At 39.2% G+C, this 15,765-nt stretch overlaps 1 protein-coding gene across 3 annotated transcripts in view; it reads left to right on the top strand.

Moving 5' to 3' along the window:
* The window catches only part of CCDC191 (coiled-coil domain containing 191), an 82,252-nt gene continuing 66,487 nt past the window's right edge, over window positions 1-15,765 (top strand). The window contains exons 1-4 of one of the 3 annotated variants that reach the window (XM_032479371.1): window positions 1-191; window positions 2,287-2,325; window positions 9,268-9,409; window positions 13,155-13,298. In XM_032479371.1, the coding sequence (XP_032335262.1) occupies window positions 99-191; window positions 2,287-2,325; window positions 9,268-9,409; window positions 13,155-13,298 (418 nt within the window). In that variant the 5' untranslated portion in view covers window positions 1-98. The remainder of the gene's footprint in view (window positions 192-2,286; window positions 2,326-9,267; window positions 9,410-13,154; window positions 13,299-15,765) is intronic. The other 2 variants (XM_006189987.3, XM_032479376.1) reach the window with 2 other exon arrangements.

Genomic DNA, 15,765 nt, shown 5'->3' with positions numbered 1-15,765 from the left:
GGGCAGAGGAACTACAACTCCCAGGGAGTCCCGGAAGCATCCTAGGCAAAGGAGCGGTTGTTCCAGCTTTGCCTGAAGTCCGAGCCTGAACCTGGAAAATGCTGCTGGCGCCCCAGGAAAGGTCCTCCTCTAGGAAGAGGACGGGTTTGAATCGCTGGAAACAGTTTACAAGGAAGACGAGTCCCACCAAGGTGATCCATACCTGTCGGGAGTTCGTGGAGATGGGGAGGGAAGGAGGGGACCAGCCCTGAGACCAGCCGCGGCTCCACCTGCTCTTCTTCCCTCTTCCCTCTTCCCCCTTCCCCAAGGGGCATCCTTACCTGGCCCGTCCCTGCCTTGACCGACACAGAGCCAGCATCGCCCTAAGGGAGCCTAGAAACTTTGGGGTTTGGGTACCTTACGGCTTTGTTGGGTAGCGTTGTGGAAGAACTTTTTCTATCTAATGCTTTTCTCAAAAACCGGAGAGTCCTGGTAATGCCCATCCTGGTGAAGAGAATTCGAGAACTATCTCCCAACCACTCCTGGTTTTAGGGAAGTTCCCACACGGTTTCTTTTCTTTTCTTTTTTATGTTTTGCAAATCACAGGGCACTGTACTTTATTGGATGGCTAAGATCTTCATGTTAAGTCCTCTGCCTCATATCTCTTCCCTTCTAGTTTTACATAAAGTATCTAAAATGAACTCAGGAATGCAAGTAGTTAATGACAATATCAATACTTGATTAACCTTGCTATTTTCATTTCCAAGCAACACTGAAAAAACAGAGCCTCTTTATATTTGTCACTCCTTTGATGCATTAGCACCCACAGACAGGGAAAACTGATAACCGTTCTTTAAACTTGAAACATATATAAATGACATGTGCAAAGTCATAGTCACACGATGTGTGCTTTCTACAGACTACCTTTTTAACAGACACAAAAATAAATGCTTTAAATGTAAATGAGAGTACCAAATGGCGTGGCTTCTCACCTTTCAGTGCCAGAGCAGCTTCACAGCTGTTTTCACTCTTAAGTTACACTTTCTTAAATATATATATGTACACACATATGACCTTTTTTGAGTTCCCTGGGCAATTGTGCTTGCAGTTTATTCTAAGTATACCAGCTAAATAATGCACTGGACATACTCCACTTGGGGAATATCTTGTTCCAGATGCTGGAGGGTGCAGACTGGACCACTAGAGAGACTTGGAAACAGTCTGCTCCTATTGTCCAGGTTCCATAATGGACTGGATCCATAATGAGTTACGGGTATAAACTTGATGATGAAAGATAAAAATTGGGGACAATTTTTGGGACCCCAAATGGACGATTTTTTTTTGCTGCTACTGCTCATTGTTACTGCCTAGAGGATAAAAAGGTAAAATCACAAGAGCCTTGAAGTTCGATTGTGCTTTAACAGGATCAGCTGTTTCTTTGTTGCAGTGACAAAATTATTCAGCAGTACAGCTGGGTTAATTAGTTCTTTGAAGGGAAGTGTTATGTAAGTGAGAGTATAATACCTTTCCCTCCTCCACGTGTCAGTTGCTAGTTTAGATAACCCCTTATTTACTTAAAAACCTACCTGAATTATTAGCAAAGCAAATACCTCTATTTGTTAAGTGACTATTAGAGGGAATTCTGCAAACATCTAAAAGTTACAGAAAGTGAAGAAAAGAGGTATCCTACTAATCTGATTTCTAATTTCAGATTAATATTTGACTGACCTGAGTGGAAATTTATGTGATTTCTGCCTCATTTTCTGCTTTGTAAAACAGTGGGAAATTGGTTATCACTCACTCCACCCCCCAGTTCTTATTGAACCAAATGGTCTCCCTGCTGTAAGTAAATACAGATTATTCCTGAGAAGATGAGCCTGAGGACAGGTGCATACCTTTCTCCAAGCAGATTTACTTCCCTAACACTTGAAAGATCTGGCTAATTAATCAGTGATGCTTAGGTTTTTATAAGGATTATTATATGCAGCACTCCTCTATCTTGGCTCTCAACCCTGGGGAGCTTTAAAAAATACTGATGCATGGGCCCTACCCCAGACCAGTTTAATCAGAATCTCAAGATAGGCCTAGGTAAGAGATAAAAACAGTCAGAAGATGTTCCAGAGAAGCCTTCATGTTTCTTCCTCCCGTTGGCATTCTGTATTCTTTTTTGCTGAACTTTCTAATGAAATGCTTTGGAGAAAGACTAAAGGACACTTGTCTATGTGCTTTAATCAGAAGGCCAGATTAAAATGGCAAAGTTGATAAATATACTGCTGTGTACTCATATTTTGTGTATATTTTCTACAGCCTGTGTTTGATCCTGATAATGTGGAACACTGGATTAAGGTAAGGATATTTCGTAATTAAGATAGAAAGAGAATTTAGAGTCAAACATAATCAGATGGAATAGGAATACTAAGAGGTCTCCATTTTGCACATACTTCGCTATTTTCATTCCCATGTGACTGTATAAGTTGCCTCAGTTTTATACTTAGTATTTTTTCGTGATATGGTAATTCTTATGAAAGTGTGAGTGACAGAACAGGTGTAGACATCTCTCTCAAATGCCATGAGGATCACCTGAAGAGGATTAAAGGAGGAGGGGAGGACAAGCCTTAGGAGAAGACATTGTGGCCTTCCTCAGATAACTGGAAAGACTGTACTATAGTTACATTGACCTGTGGGACCAATACAATAGGTAAAAGTTACACATGCATCACAAGTAAGAATCTTCTAATGACTAGAGCAACCCTAGGATGGAGCAGGCAGTCTTACAGAGGTGTATTTTCTATCACTGGAGGTATTCAAATGGATTCTAAACGGTCACTTGTTAGGGCTAATGAGGAGTAGTATCTGAGCACTTAGTGAAGGGGGGATTGGGTTAGATAACCTCTGAGGCCTCTTCTAGGCCTGAGATGTATACTTTTGAGTCCAAGTACCATTTAAGTTGAAAGTACTGTTAAACCACTTCAGGTGCATACCTCTGAGTGTCATTTTGGCAACTTGCTATACTCAATTCATTTGTGTACCACGTGTTTCAAAATCATGCAGTATTTTCCTAAGGAAATATCCTTCAGCCTGATAGTATTTTGAAGATCTGTTACTTATGTAAATTGACAGGCATTGTGAGCATCAGGCCAGATGGAACCTAGACTGGATATAATCATTGTTAACCATTTTTTCACCCAGCCACTATTTATAAAGTTCTTACTAAGTCTTAGCTCACTGTGTTGGGCACTGGAGGTAAAAGAGTGCAGGGGACAGGTACAGTTTCTGCCTTCCCAGAGTTTATAGTCCAGTGTGGGCTAAATAACTTAGTTTAAACTGTTGAGAGAATTAAGGATGTAATGGAAGCACATGGTCGGGGGCTCTCATTTAGATGGGGCCAGGGAAGCTTCCTGGCTCCTGCAGAAAGCCTGACTTAGAAGGCAGTAAGATGGGTCCACCATCCTTGATGCTACCTCTGGGAAGCCCACTCCTCAGCCTCCTTTAGGCTTAGCTTGCATGTCAGTGTTGAAAGTCCCAGTGCCAAGCCCCTGTGAGGCTTAACTGTACGTTTAGTTCCTGGCTCCTCCAGAGTGGAAGATTTAGGTAAAACAAGGAAAAAATTCTGCTCTGACTTGTCTGCACCATTTTCCTCTTTCATGCAGTTGACAGCCAGCTTGACTTGGTTAGCTTTTTCTCATTTCTTTTATCATTCCTCTAAAACTTCTGCAGTAGCTCTTTCTTCATTATACTCTCAAACTTTCCTTTCTTAAAAAAAATCAGCAAGTCCTCATTTCATCCACAGTCCATTCTGATAGCCATACTATTTCTTTTTCTTTTCCAGTGTCTTTGGATATACAGCCTGGACTCCTTGCCCTTGTATTTGTTATTACCCTCTTGTGTCCACAATTATTTTCCTTCGGTTTCCATTTCTTACCACTCCACAGAAAGTTGTCATAAATGACTTCCTGACCAAATCTAGTGGTCTCTTCTTTGCCCTCAAACTTTTTAGTTTGTTTGATAACAGCTATCACTTTTTTATCCTAGAAACCCTCTCCTCCATTGTCTTCTTCTAACACTCTTTCCTCTTGCTTCTCTTCTGTTCACTTCTCTCTTCTTTTCTGACTTTGTTTCATAATAAATCCCAACTCCAGGTCTACCCTAAACAGTTATAGCCTCTAGACCTAAGACTTCCAAATCCACTTGAATAGACCACTCAAGTGGAAGAGAGGGACATACATGGAAAGGATGTGGAACATGGTGAAGGTTGAGAAAGGGCTTTCTTCAGGACAGAAAAGGAAGGTCACTGGGTACTTGGCTGAAGCAGATAACCATAATTTTTTGTGGTACCAAGAACTGGTAGATCAGATTGGTCCAGGCTTGAAGGTTTTCATTGGAGAGGCAAAGGAACAAGAGATTTGAGGCTTATGTAGGAAAGTAACTGAGTATCCACACAGAGTAGTGAAGGAAAGGCACCCTGTAAAGGACTCATAGGTTGGGAGAAGGAGAAGGCATATGGTGACTAGAGGACTTGATTAGGTACACCGCTAATGTGTGGATTAGGAAGAATGAAAGAGGGAGATGGGTAGGAGGTTGATGTTGGAGAGGAGGTTATCAGCATCTGGTTTGAACGATGGAAAATTTTCTGGGGGACCTGGATCAGGATGACCATGTCAGTGGGTTGCTGAAGCACAGTTGAGGGGAAGGCTGTTGGCATACAAGAGATCAAGAAAACCTTGAGGCTGAAATGTCGGTGAGTCATCCTCAGGGATGTTGAAGTTATTTAGACTCAGGCAGATCTTGATAGAACTCTAAGTCTTGCGGCAGGTCATCCAAATGCAGTAGTCTACCGTGATTTACAATTCATCTTCATCCTGATTTGATAGACTGACTTGACTTTCTGGTCCAGTGTATTCTGCCACTTTGAGCTTTCTAAACATTTCCATTGTGTCAGTTCTCTACTCTTGAACCTTCAGTGATTCTGCCTGCCATCAGAGGAAACTCCATAAATTCCAAATGGGCATTGAAGGTCCTCTATCAATCTACCTGTAACATCAGTCTACCTATAACAGCCCTTTTACTGATACGCTGCATGACTCCTCTCAGGCCAATCTCCTTCCCCTCTAACAGACAAGTCTTCCTTTTACTTTGATTCATGCTGATCCCCAGCCTCTCTCAGAGGCCAATCCAGATCCTTCCCTTAAAGCTCAGCTTGAGATGCCCCCCTCAGTGAACCCCTCAACCACCTAATCCCATCTTCTTTTTTTTAATTGAGATGTAGTTGATGTAACATTACATAGGTTACAGGTGTACAACATAGTGATTCACAATTTCTAAAGGTTATACTCCATTTATAGTTATTCTGAAATACTGGATCTATTCCCTGTGTTGCACAATATATCCTTGTAGCTTATTTTATACATAATGGTTCATACCTCTTAATCTCCTGCCCCTATCTTGCCCCTCTCCCCTTCCCTTTCCCCACAGATAACCACTATTTCATTCTCTATATTTGTGAGTCTGTTTCCTTTTTGGTATATTTACTAGTTTGTTTTATTTTTTAGATTCCACATTTAAGTGAGTCATACAGTATTGATCTTTCTCTGCCTGACTTATTTCACTTAGTATTATATCCTCCAAGTTCATCCATGTTTTGCAAATGGCAAAATTTCATTCTTCTTTGTGACTGAGTAGTATTCTATTATATATGTACACATCTTTATCCATTCCTCTGTTGATGGACAGTTAGGTTGCTTCCATATCTTGGCAATTACACATAATGCTGTTATGAAAATTGCAGTGTGTGTACCTTTTTGACTTAGTGTTTTCATTTTTTCAGATACATATCTAGGAGTGCAATTGCTGGATCATATGGTAGTTCTATTTTAAGTTTTCTGAGAAATCTCCCTACTGTTTTCTACAATGGCTACACCAATTTATATTCCCACCAACAGCATACGAGGGTTCCTTTTTCTCCACGTCCTTGCCAGCATTTATTATTTGTGGTCCTTTTGATGATAGCCATTCTGATAGGTGTGAGTGATACCTCATTGTGGTTTTAATTGCATATCTCTGATGGTTAATGATACTGAGCTCTTTACATATGCCTGTTGGCCATCTGTGTGTCTTCTTTGGAAAAATGTTGTTCAAGTCTTCCACTCATCTTTAAATTGGATTGTTGAGGATTTTTACACGCATGTTCATCAGTGATATTGGCCTGTAATTTTCTTTTTTTGTGATATCTTTTTCTGGCTTTAATCCCATCTTCTAATACTCTTTTCCTTGGAGCTATTTTGGCATTCATATACACAGATACAGCATCAAGCATTTGCTTACATCCAGGGTGAATAAGAAAGAATTGAGTACTTTCAAAAAATATATTGCTCACAGAACTATTATATAGTGATGTGCCAAGGAACTCGTGTTTGTACCTGCTGGCCCTGAGGAGGTGGAGGAGAGCGTGTAGCTACTCTTTCTGCACTGGCGGCAGCAGGTTCCAAAGGCCCCCAGTGGGTCATGATGTGTGCTGGGGGACATGAGGAGCACGTAGTAAGCGTTTCTAAGGTCACAGGAATGCCAGGAAAGCTCCTTTATAAATTATATACTTCTGTATAGCATAGTTACTGAGTAATAAATTTTGAAGATACTCAGTTTTTTAAAAAATCATCTTATATTGCTTTAAGACCATTCTTGAGTTGTTTGCTGCACACATGGTATATGAAACCAAAACTAAAGTGAACTTTGAAAACAGAACTTTTACTTTTGTTTTCCGCTTAGTGCCCACAGACCTGGGAATAGAACGACCCTCAGTCAACTTATCTAAAGAATAAGTTCTTAAATAGACACGTGAGCCCTCTCCTGTCTCCTGTGTATTTAAATTGAAAAAAATATTGTAAGGATATAATATTTTAAAACAAGGAAATAGAGATTATTTCTAATCCTTACTATCATCTAGTATTTTTTCCCCAAATCTTCATTTTAAGTGATATCCCAAGCACTTGCTCTATTAGAGCCAAGCAGACATTTTTTGTTACTCCCTGACTTATCTGTACCAGTCTCTGTCCTTCACTAGGATCCAGATCAACCTTCCTTCTCATGTCTCCAAGCTCTCTACCTCCTTTGTTAAAATCTGCACAAATTCCAACTCAGGTGAGATGATGTATCATGTGAAGTCATTTCTTTCACCCATATCCTGAGGAGCTAAGTCTACAATCTTGTTTTTGTTGTTAATTTTTTGTTTGTGGGGATTGATTTAAAAAATTAGAGTTGATTATCTGTACATTAGTTACAAATAGATATTTTTATATATATATATATGTACATACATACAAACACATACAACATATGTCATTTTTTTTTTTGCCTTAGAATTTAAGAACCTTAAAGGGAAGGACTGTGTACCTAGCATACTGTGACCATCCAATAAAGGACATATACCACCAGCATAGATTTGGGCACATCAGAGACCGAGAGAGAATAAATCTGAGTGACTTCATAAAGAATGAATGAAATTTTCCTGACCCTGATTGTATCATGCCTTCTTCTCATTTGTAGCTTTTCACATATGTTCTATTTTCTACGTATTTTTCAAGTTACCCTTGATTTTACAACTTTATTCCTCTGCTTCTGTCTGATTCAAACTTAATATATGAAACCTTTGAGAGTTTAAAAGATAAAGCCCTTGGCAAGTCTTGACAGTTGTACTCCCAGTCTTTCCACAGAGGACAAGAGGAAAAATCATTCTCAAAATAGATCAGGCAACAATATAAATTACGGGAAAGTGCAGCTTTTTTAAAATAAATCTTTTACGTATTCATTCTTTAACAAATATTTATGGGGCATCTGTTGCCGAGCACTGTTCTAGGTGCTAGGGGTTTCACTTATGAAGAAGACAAAAATCCCTGCTTACGTTCTCATTAAGGGAGACAATAACCAATAAAATACATTATAAGGTCATAAGTGCTGTAGTGGAAGTCAGAACCGAGGAGGGGAACAGGGGAGAGCCAGGAGGAGGATGCTTACACTTCCCTATGGGATAGTCAGAGAAGGCCTTCCTGCGAAGGTGACATATGAGTAAAGACTTGAGAAGGTGAGGGGGAGAGCAGTCAGCAGAGGGGAGGAAAGCACAGAGGCCTGAGGTGGAACCACACTTGTCATCTTTGAGGAGGAATGAACAAGGAGTTCAGTGTGGCCAAAGAGGAGTGGGCAGCGGGAGGAGCAGCAGGCGAAGTTGGAGAGCCCACATGAGGCCTGATGGTGCAGGACCATGAAGCACTGTGGAAGAACTTCAGTTTTTATTCTGAGGGAGATAGGGAACTCTGTTTAAGTGGAGTTAACATGAGACGGCTTTCATTTTAAAGGGGTTTCTCTGGCTGCTGTGGTACGAGGCTATTCCAGAAAACCTGTCAGGAAGGGTGGTGCCTTGGACCAGGGTGATGGCAGTGGAGGTAACAAGAAGGGGTCAGCTTCTGGATATATTTTGAAATTAGAGTCAACAGATTTCCTGACAGATTATATGTGGAGTAACAGAGAGTAGATTCAAGAAGGACTCCAAGGTTTTCATCCTGAGCAACTGAAAGAATAGAGTTGTCATTACCTGAGTTGGAAAACTGTGAACACAGCAGGCCTGGAGAAAAGCTGATTTGTGGGGAGTGGCAAAGCCAGGGAGGTTACTTGTAAAATACATTTTTAAATACTGCGCAGGTAAACCAGAATGCCAAGAGTTTTCCCACCTTTGCCAATCCCTTCCCCAGCCATGAATTTGGCCATGTTTCTACTATATTCTCACTGTTGAGTTAAAATATTCTGGATGACTACGTTCGATGACTCTGTTTATCCTAATTTTATTGAGCCTACAGTTTGCCTAATACACAATGGGAAATTCCTTTCAGGGGTAGTAATTTGAGGAAGTGTAGCTACCTGCCTCTGGTTCACATTCATATGCAAGTCCTAGTGGCATGGAAACTAATATTATATATTTTTTTAAAATAAAATATCCAGGGTGTCAGGAACCCATTACTAATGCTCTAAACAGAAGTTATCTAAAGCTTAAATAGCTTTTTGTTTAAATATAAACATTGTGGACACCTGTTAAAAGTTGGTTAAATACTATAATTAATTTCATGTTTAATGAATGAAATTGTTTAGGGATGGATGTTTCAACATCAGAGTTCCTTTAAAAATGAAAAACTGAACGTGTCTTGGTGGTTGGTAGAAAAGTAGATTCTTGAATAAGGGAAAAATTCTCTAACCCTGAAGAAAGTTGTCTTAGTGGCTTTTTTCTTTTTTCCTGTCATATTGAAGAGAGTTGAGAAAGCGTCAGAATTTGCAGTTTCGAAAGCATTTTCTGCTGGAAATTCAGATTTATCCAGAAGGCTTTGGGACCAAATCGTAGATTTGGAAACACCTGAGCAAATAGAGGATTACGATGAAGTCTACGCAGAAGGTAGGGAGAATACGTTTTTCGCTACGATGTTAGCAAGTCTTTGGAGTACAGCTTACTAAAGCGTAAATCATAATGTATTCCAGAGTACAGAATGAAAGCGTTTTTTTCTCTTGTTCTTAATTTTTGTTTCTTTCTACTTCCTGAAGCTAATTTACTCTGGAATTAACTCCAGTATCATAAGTACAGCTGTATTCAAGGCCCATTTTGTCTCTTGAAATAGAACCACATCCAGAGGCAGTTTTGACATAACATAGTTAACTAGTTAGTATAGATATTAGTCCTGTGGCACAGAGGGCAGTGTGTTAACTTGATCTAGTATCATACAGTTAATTTGACCACTAGTTTATAAATCACCTTTGTTCCTTATGAAGAGAGTCTAAAGCTGACCTCACCTCTCTGCGTCCCTAAAGCATTTGCTCCTCTGGAATTGAGTATTTTAGTTACTGATGCCCTAAGGAACTCCACCATTTAGGGATGAAGAGATCAGAAGGGACCAGCAAAGAAGCCTGGAAAGGAGAGGCCCCTGAGGTTGGAGGAAAGTCAGAAGCCATTTTCCATTTGGATTATTTATGTCTCCAGTTATTCAGATTATTTCTTCATTTATTCAGCATATATATTAAATTATTAGTCTGTGCCAGGTACTGTTTTAGGCACTGAAGGAACAGGGTATGATGAGCAGGAGACCAAGTCCTTGCCTTCATGAAGTATACATTCTAGAGTGGGAATAAAGAAAATGAAAAACGAAGGAGCAGGCAGTCGTAAGTCATCCGAGTTTGGACCTGAATAACAGAAAGGAGTCAGGTGAGCTGTGATGGAGGAAAAGCATCCCAGGCAGTGGGAAAGGTGGCAAAAAGAGTTAAAGTCGAAGCTTGGTGTGCTTGAGGAACTGACGGAAGACCAGTGTTGCTGGAGCTTCCCACTGGAGATGAGCTTACAGGAGTGAGCCTAGACATGGCACACGGGGGCTTGTAGGCCTGGGGAAAGAATTTAGATTTTATTCTGAGTATGGTTAGACATCATTGAAGGGTTTTAAGCAGAAGTGTAATAGTTTTTTAAATATATGAAGAATGGATTATAGGGGAAAAAGAAGGAAAGGAAGATCGGTGGGAGACTGTTGCAGTGGTCTGTGTGGGCAGAAATGGCACTTGGTCTCAGGTGGTTGGTAGCACTGGAGATGGAGAAAGGAGATTGATTCAGAAATTGGCAAGGCTGTGTCTAGCCCACCCCATCTCCCACCCCACCAATAGGAATATATAATATACTTCAGCTGCTTAAGGTTACAAGAAGTCCTGCAGTTTAAAAAAAAAAAGCTTACTTACCCCATTTCCTAAGCTTCCTAGACTTAAACCCTTTTTATCTTGAAATACGTATTAATATTCTAAGAAACTAGTGATCTACTTTAGAAAGTACTAGTGTCTGAATGGAACAAGGTTTTCAAAGGTTTATATCCTTCTTTCTCCTCTCATTAACTATCTATTGATATTCAGTAAGAGCTAGTGTGCTGAGGAACATGCTTTGAGAAAGTCTGATTTAGGGTAGGCTTCGAGCCTCTGATCGAACAATGTTCCTACAGTTGAACCCTCCACAGGACATTCCCTTTCTTTGTTTTTTTTGGAAACTTCACAGTACACCTCTATTTAATATGAATGGCATACAGTAGATCTGAATTATTCTACAAATAAATTATTCTACACATAAATATCTAAACTGTTGTACACAGGGTTACACAGTAAATATCTGCCCCTCTTTCTCTACCTTCCTCTGAAAGCCAGTAGAGTCTGTTGCTAGTATACTTTTTTACACTTAGTTTCTATCACTTTGATTCAGTTTTTCTCTGTTGTATCATGCATTCCCATCTATATTAAATGTCTTTTGTCGTTATTTACTATATGGAGACACTCCATTGCCTTAGAGCTGTGCAATAATGATGATAACAGTGATGAAGGTAATGCTGAAATAGACATTTTTCTTTGTTGAAACCCCCATGCCCTGTCTGTAAGAGCTGTTTGACAGTGATTATAATGATGAGAGTGATGCTAACAAGACATTTTCTCTCGTAACTATATATTTAAGAAGATTTTCTGAATGTCACTAAAAAAGAAATCCAAGTGGAAATTGGTTTCCAGGATATCATACTCTCTGATTTTCCTCCTGCCTCAGTGGTTTCTCTTTCCTAATCTACTTTCCTGGTTCTGCCTTCTCTCTTCACCCCTGAATACCAGAGCTCCTCAGGGCTTAATCCTTGAACCAATTCTCTATCCACCTTCCTCCTTTGGGGATCTCATCCACTTTAAATATCCCCTTTGGATTTGAATATGATCTGTATGCTGACCATACCCACATTTATTTCTTCAGCTCTCCCTTGAAGTCCAGATGATATAGCCAATACCTATTTGACATCCCTATTTGGATGTCTCATAAGCATCTCATCCTAACTCGTTTGAAACTGAACTGATCTTCTGTCCAAACTTGCTATTCCCTTGGCCTTCCCTGTCTCAGTAAATGGCACCTCCATCCTTGCAGTTGCTTAGGCCAAAAACCTTATAGATTTCTTTTTCTCATATCCTGTGTCCAATCCATCAGCAGATCATGTCAACTCTACCTCAAAACATTACTTTCTAGAATCTGACCATTTTTAGTACCTCCACTCTGGGTCCAGGTCACTATCGCCTCTCTCCTGGATATTTGTCTCCCAACTGGAGTCTCCTGCTTCTGTGTTTGTTCCTCTGTAGTCTATTTTAACATAGTAGTTGGAGTTGATGCTCTTAAAATACATCACCTCTTTGCTTGTAACCCTCCGCCCCCATGGCTTCCCATTGCACGCAGAATAAAAGCCAAAGTACCTAGAATGTCAAGACTTACCCAAAGAAAGGATTTTCAACCTCAGCACTATTGTTATTTTGGGCCAGATAACTTTTGTTGTGGGGGCTGTCCTGTGCATTATAGGGTGTTTATTAGCAGCATCTTTGTGCTCTACCCAGTAGATGCTAATATCACCTCCCCCAGTTGTAATAACCAGAAATGGCTCCAGACATTGCCAGCCATCCACTGGGGGGCAAAATCACCCCTGATCTAGAACCACTGCTCCAAATCTGATCCAGTATTACCTCTTCCACCTCATCTCATTCATCCTTCCATACTGCCCCCATGCTGTTTCTCCAGTACGCTAGACACTCTCCTACCTTAGGGCCTCTGCTCTTGTTTTCCCTGCGTATGCAATAATATTCCCTTATGTAGCCACGTAGCTCCCTTCCTCACTTCCTTCCCTCTTTTGCTCAAAATATTTTCTCAGTGAGGCCTCCTTTGATAACCCAGTTTAAAACTATCAGGAGGGAGGGTATGGCTCAAGTGGTAGAGTGTGTGCTTAGCATGTATGAGGTCCCGGGTTCAAGCCTCAGTACCTCCATTAAAAAAATTAAATAGATAAACCTAATTACCTCCTCCCACGAAAAAAACTTTAAAACTGTCAACACCCATCTTCCATCTCCTGTACACCATTTCTCCTTCCCCTGCTCTGTTTTTCTGACTTACTTGCTCATTGTCTTTCTTCCCCAGTTAGAACATAAGTTTCATGGTGGTAGGTTTTATATTTCCTGTTTTGGTCACTGCTGTATTCCCAGCATCTAGAACACTATCTGACACATGCTGTGCTCACTTAACATTTGTTGAATGAATGAAAACAGTGAATGAAGAAAGTTTCTGAAGTAACTGAAATATTAAATAGATGCTTTTGTTTTATTGGTAGCTCAGGAATTGGTCAATGACTGGTTAGACACCAAACTTAAGCAAGAACTAGCAAGTGATGGGGAAGGTGGTGATGAAGACACTGTGTCGAGTATCCCTCTTGTGCCAGAAGCCAACAGGCATTTGAAATACGACAGGTTTGATGGTAAGAACTTATCTGATTGTTCTAAGATTTAACATCAATGGATGTATCCAAGAAATCTTTTTGTTTTGAATAATAAATGATATATTATTTGACTTTTTGGTGTTTTGCTTAGTTTTATAATTGGCTTTAGTTTTTCTTGATTCAATTTACTTATCTATATCCTCAGTAAATTCATGTTTTAAAAATTAAAATAGTCTTATTAATTGCAATTCTTCTTATGATTATAATGGCAACTAATGCTGTTTAAGAGTGCCTTTTCCCCTATATATGTTGGATGACCATTTACCTTGATGGCTATTTAAATGTTTTACTATGTTTAAACATTGGTATATCATTTTGTACTTAGAAAATGCTTCATGTATCTTTATAAAGGAGGTTATTACTTGCACACACAGCTAGTGTTAGACAAGTTAAATAGCTAGCTTGTGAGGGTTCCTCAAAGGCATCCAAAGAGAAAGATTTTTTTCCCTGGGCATAAGGGTAGGCATGGCAATGGTGGGGCAGCTCCCCATGTATAACTCATACATCCCTGGTGAACTCATCTGGCAGCATTCCTCTTGTTTAGGACTCTACAAAATCCCCAGCTTGGGAATCACAAAGTCATGAGCTCTTAAAGTTAGGGGAATCCTCAAGATCACCTAATCTGATCTACCCTCTTCACCCCCTCAAATAGAGATCCTTCTATAGTATCCATAACATGGGGTGATAGACTCTATACCTGAACACCTCCCAGCACAGGGAGCCTGCACTCTGGGAGGTGCCCATTCAGCTGTTGTGAGGCTCTAATCTTCATAAATTCTCTGCTAGGAGAATTAGGATTTTGTCCTCAGTAACTTTTACCCTTTAGTGTAATAGGAAGTAATATCATGTCCTCTCTTTCAAGAACAGTCTTTTCGTTTTTTGTGGGAGCTGTCATCATATCTGATCCTTCATATTCGTCAGTTTTCTAGATTAAATAGCACCAGTACTCTCAACAGTTCTTTGTATCACATTGTTTCTAGATATACTGATTGCCACCTTCTGGATATTTTCTAGTTTAGTGGTGTCATTATTAAAATGAGGCATTTCAGTACTTAATATTTATTCTGAAACATCTGGAATACAATAAGACTGCTAATAGATCTGGTGCTAATGGATCTAGTTCTATCTCTGAGATTTGTTGTTACTATCTAGTATCTTACCAGACTTCACTCATCTTATGCTTCTAGAGTTACTTTTTGTTTTTGGATCAGAACATTGAACAAAAATATTACCTGGCTATTAAAAAAGAATGTTTATTAAAACTATTAACATATGATTATGTCAGTAGATAAAGAAAAAAATACTTGACAAAATGTGACATCTATTTCTGATTAAAACCTTAGCAGACTAGTAATAGAAGGTAAATTCTTCAGCCTGACAAAGAGCACTTACATGAGATGTATAGAAGAAAAACACCAAAGTGACAAATGTAAATCTTACCTTATCAAGAATTACATTACATATAAATGGATTAAATGCTTTAATTAAAAGATGGAGACTGGCAGAATGAACTTAAAAATATCTAACTATATGCTGTCTACAAGAGACATTCTAGATTCAAAGACACAAACAGGTTGAAAGTAAAAGGATAGGAAAAGATGTACCATGCAAATAGTAGCCAAAAGAGTGTGAGAGCAGCTTGTTAATATCAGGAAAAAGATAGATTATGATAAGAAATTGTTACTCAAGACAAAGAAGGGCATTCTATAATAATAAAAGGGTCAATCCATCAGAAAACATAACAAGTGTTAACATGTATACACCTAGCAAAAGAACCCCCAAATACATGATGCATACCTGAGAAAATTGAAGGGAAAAATAGGTAATTCAACAGTAACAGTTGGAAACTTCAGTAACCCCATTTTCAATAATGTATGGAACTAAATAGAACATTAGCAAGAAAGATACTCAGTATCATTAGTCATTAGGAAAAAGCAAATTAAAATTACCATGAGTAACCACTACACACCTATTAAAATGGCTTAAATTGAAAGACTGACCATACCAAGTATTGGTAAGGAAGTGGAGGAGTGGAACACTCCTACCTTGCTTGTGAGAATGTGAAATTATATAACTACTTTGGAAAACAGTTTGACAGTTTCTTACAAAAGTTAAACAAATACTTATTATATGATCCAACCATTCCACTCCTAGGCATTTTCCTAAGAGAAAAGAAAGCATACATTCATACAAATATGTGTACACAAATGTTCATAACAGTTTTATTTGTAATAGCCCAAATCTGGAAGCAAATGTCTATCCCCAGATGAATGAATAAACAAATTGTCGTATGCCCATACAGTAGAATACTACTCAGCAATAAAGAGGGTTGAACGATTGATACAACAACATGGATGAATCTCAGAATAGTTATGCTGAGTAAAAGAAGCATGACCAAAAAGAGTACATAGTATATGATTTAATTGATACAAAATTCTGGAAAATT

The sequence above is a fragment of the Camelus ferus genome, chromosome 1, assembly GCF_009834535.1.
Source record: "Camelus ferus isolate YT-003-E chromosome 1, BCGSAC_Cfer_1.0, whole genome shotgun sequence".
Classification (NCBI taxonomy): Eukaryota; Metazoa; Chordata; class Mammalia; order Artiodactyla; family Camelidae; genus Camelus; species Camelus ferus.
The sequence above is the reverse complement of the archived record's forward strand: the minus strand, read 5'-3'. Positions and strand labels throughout refer to the sequence as shown.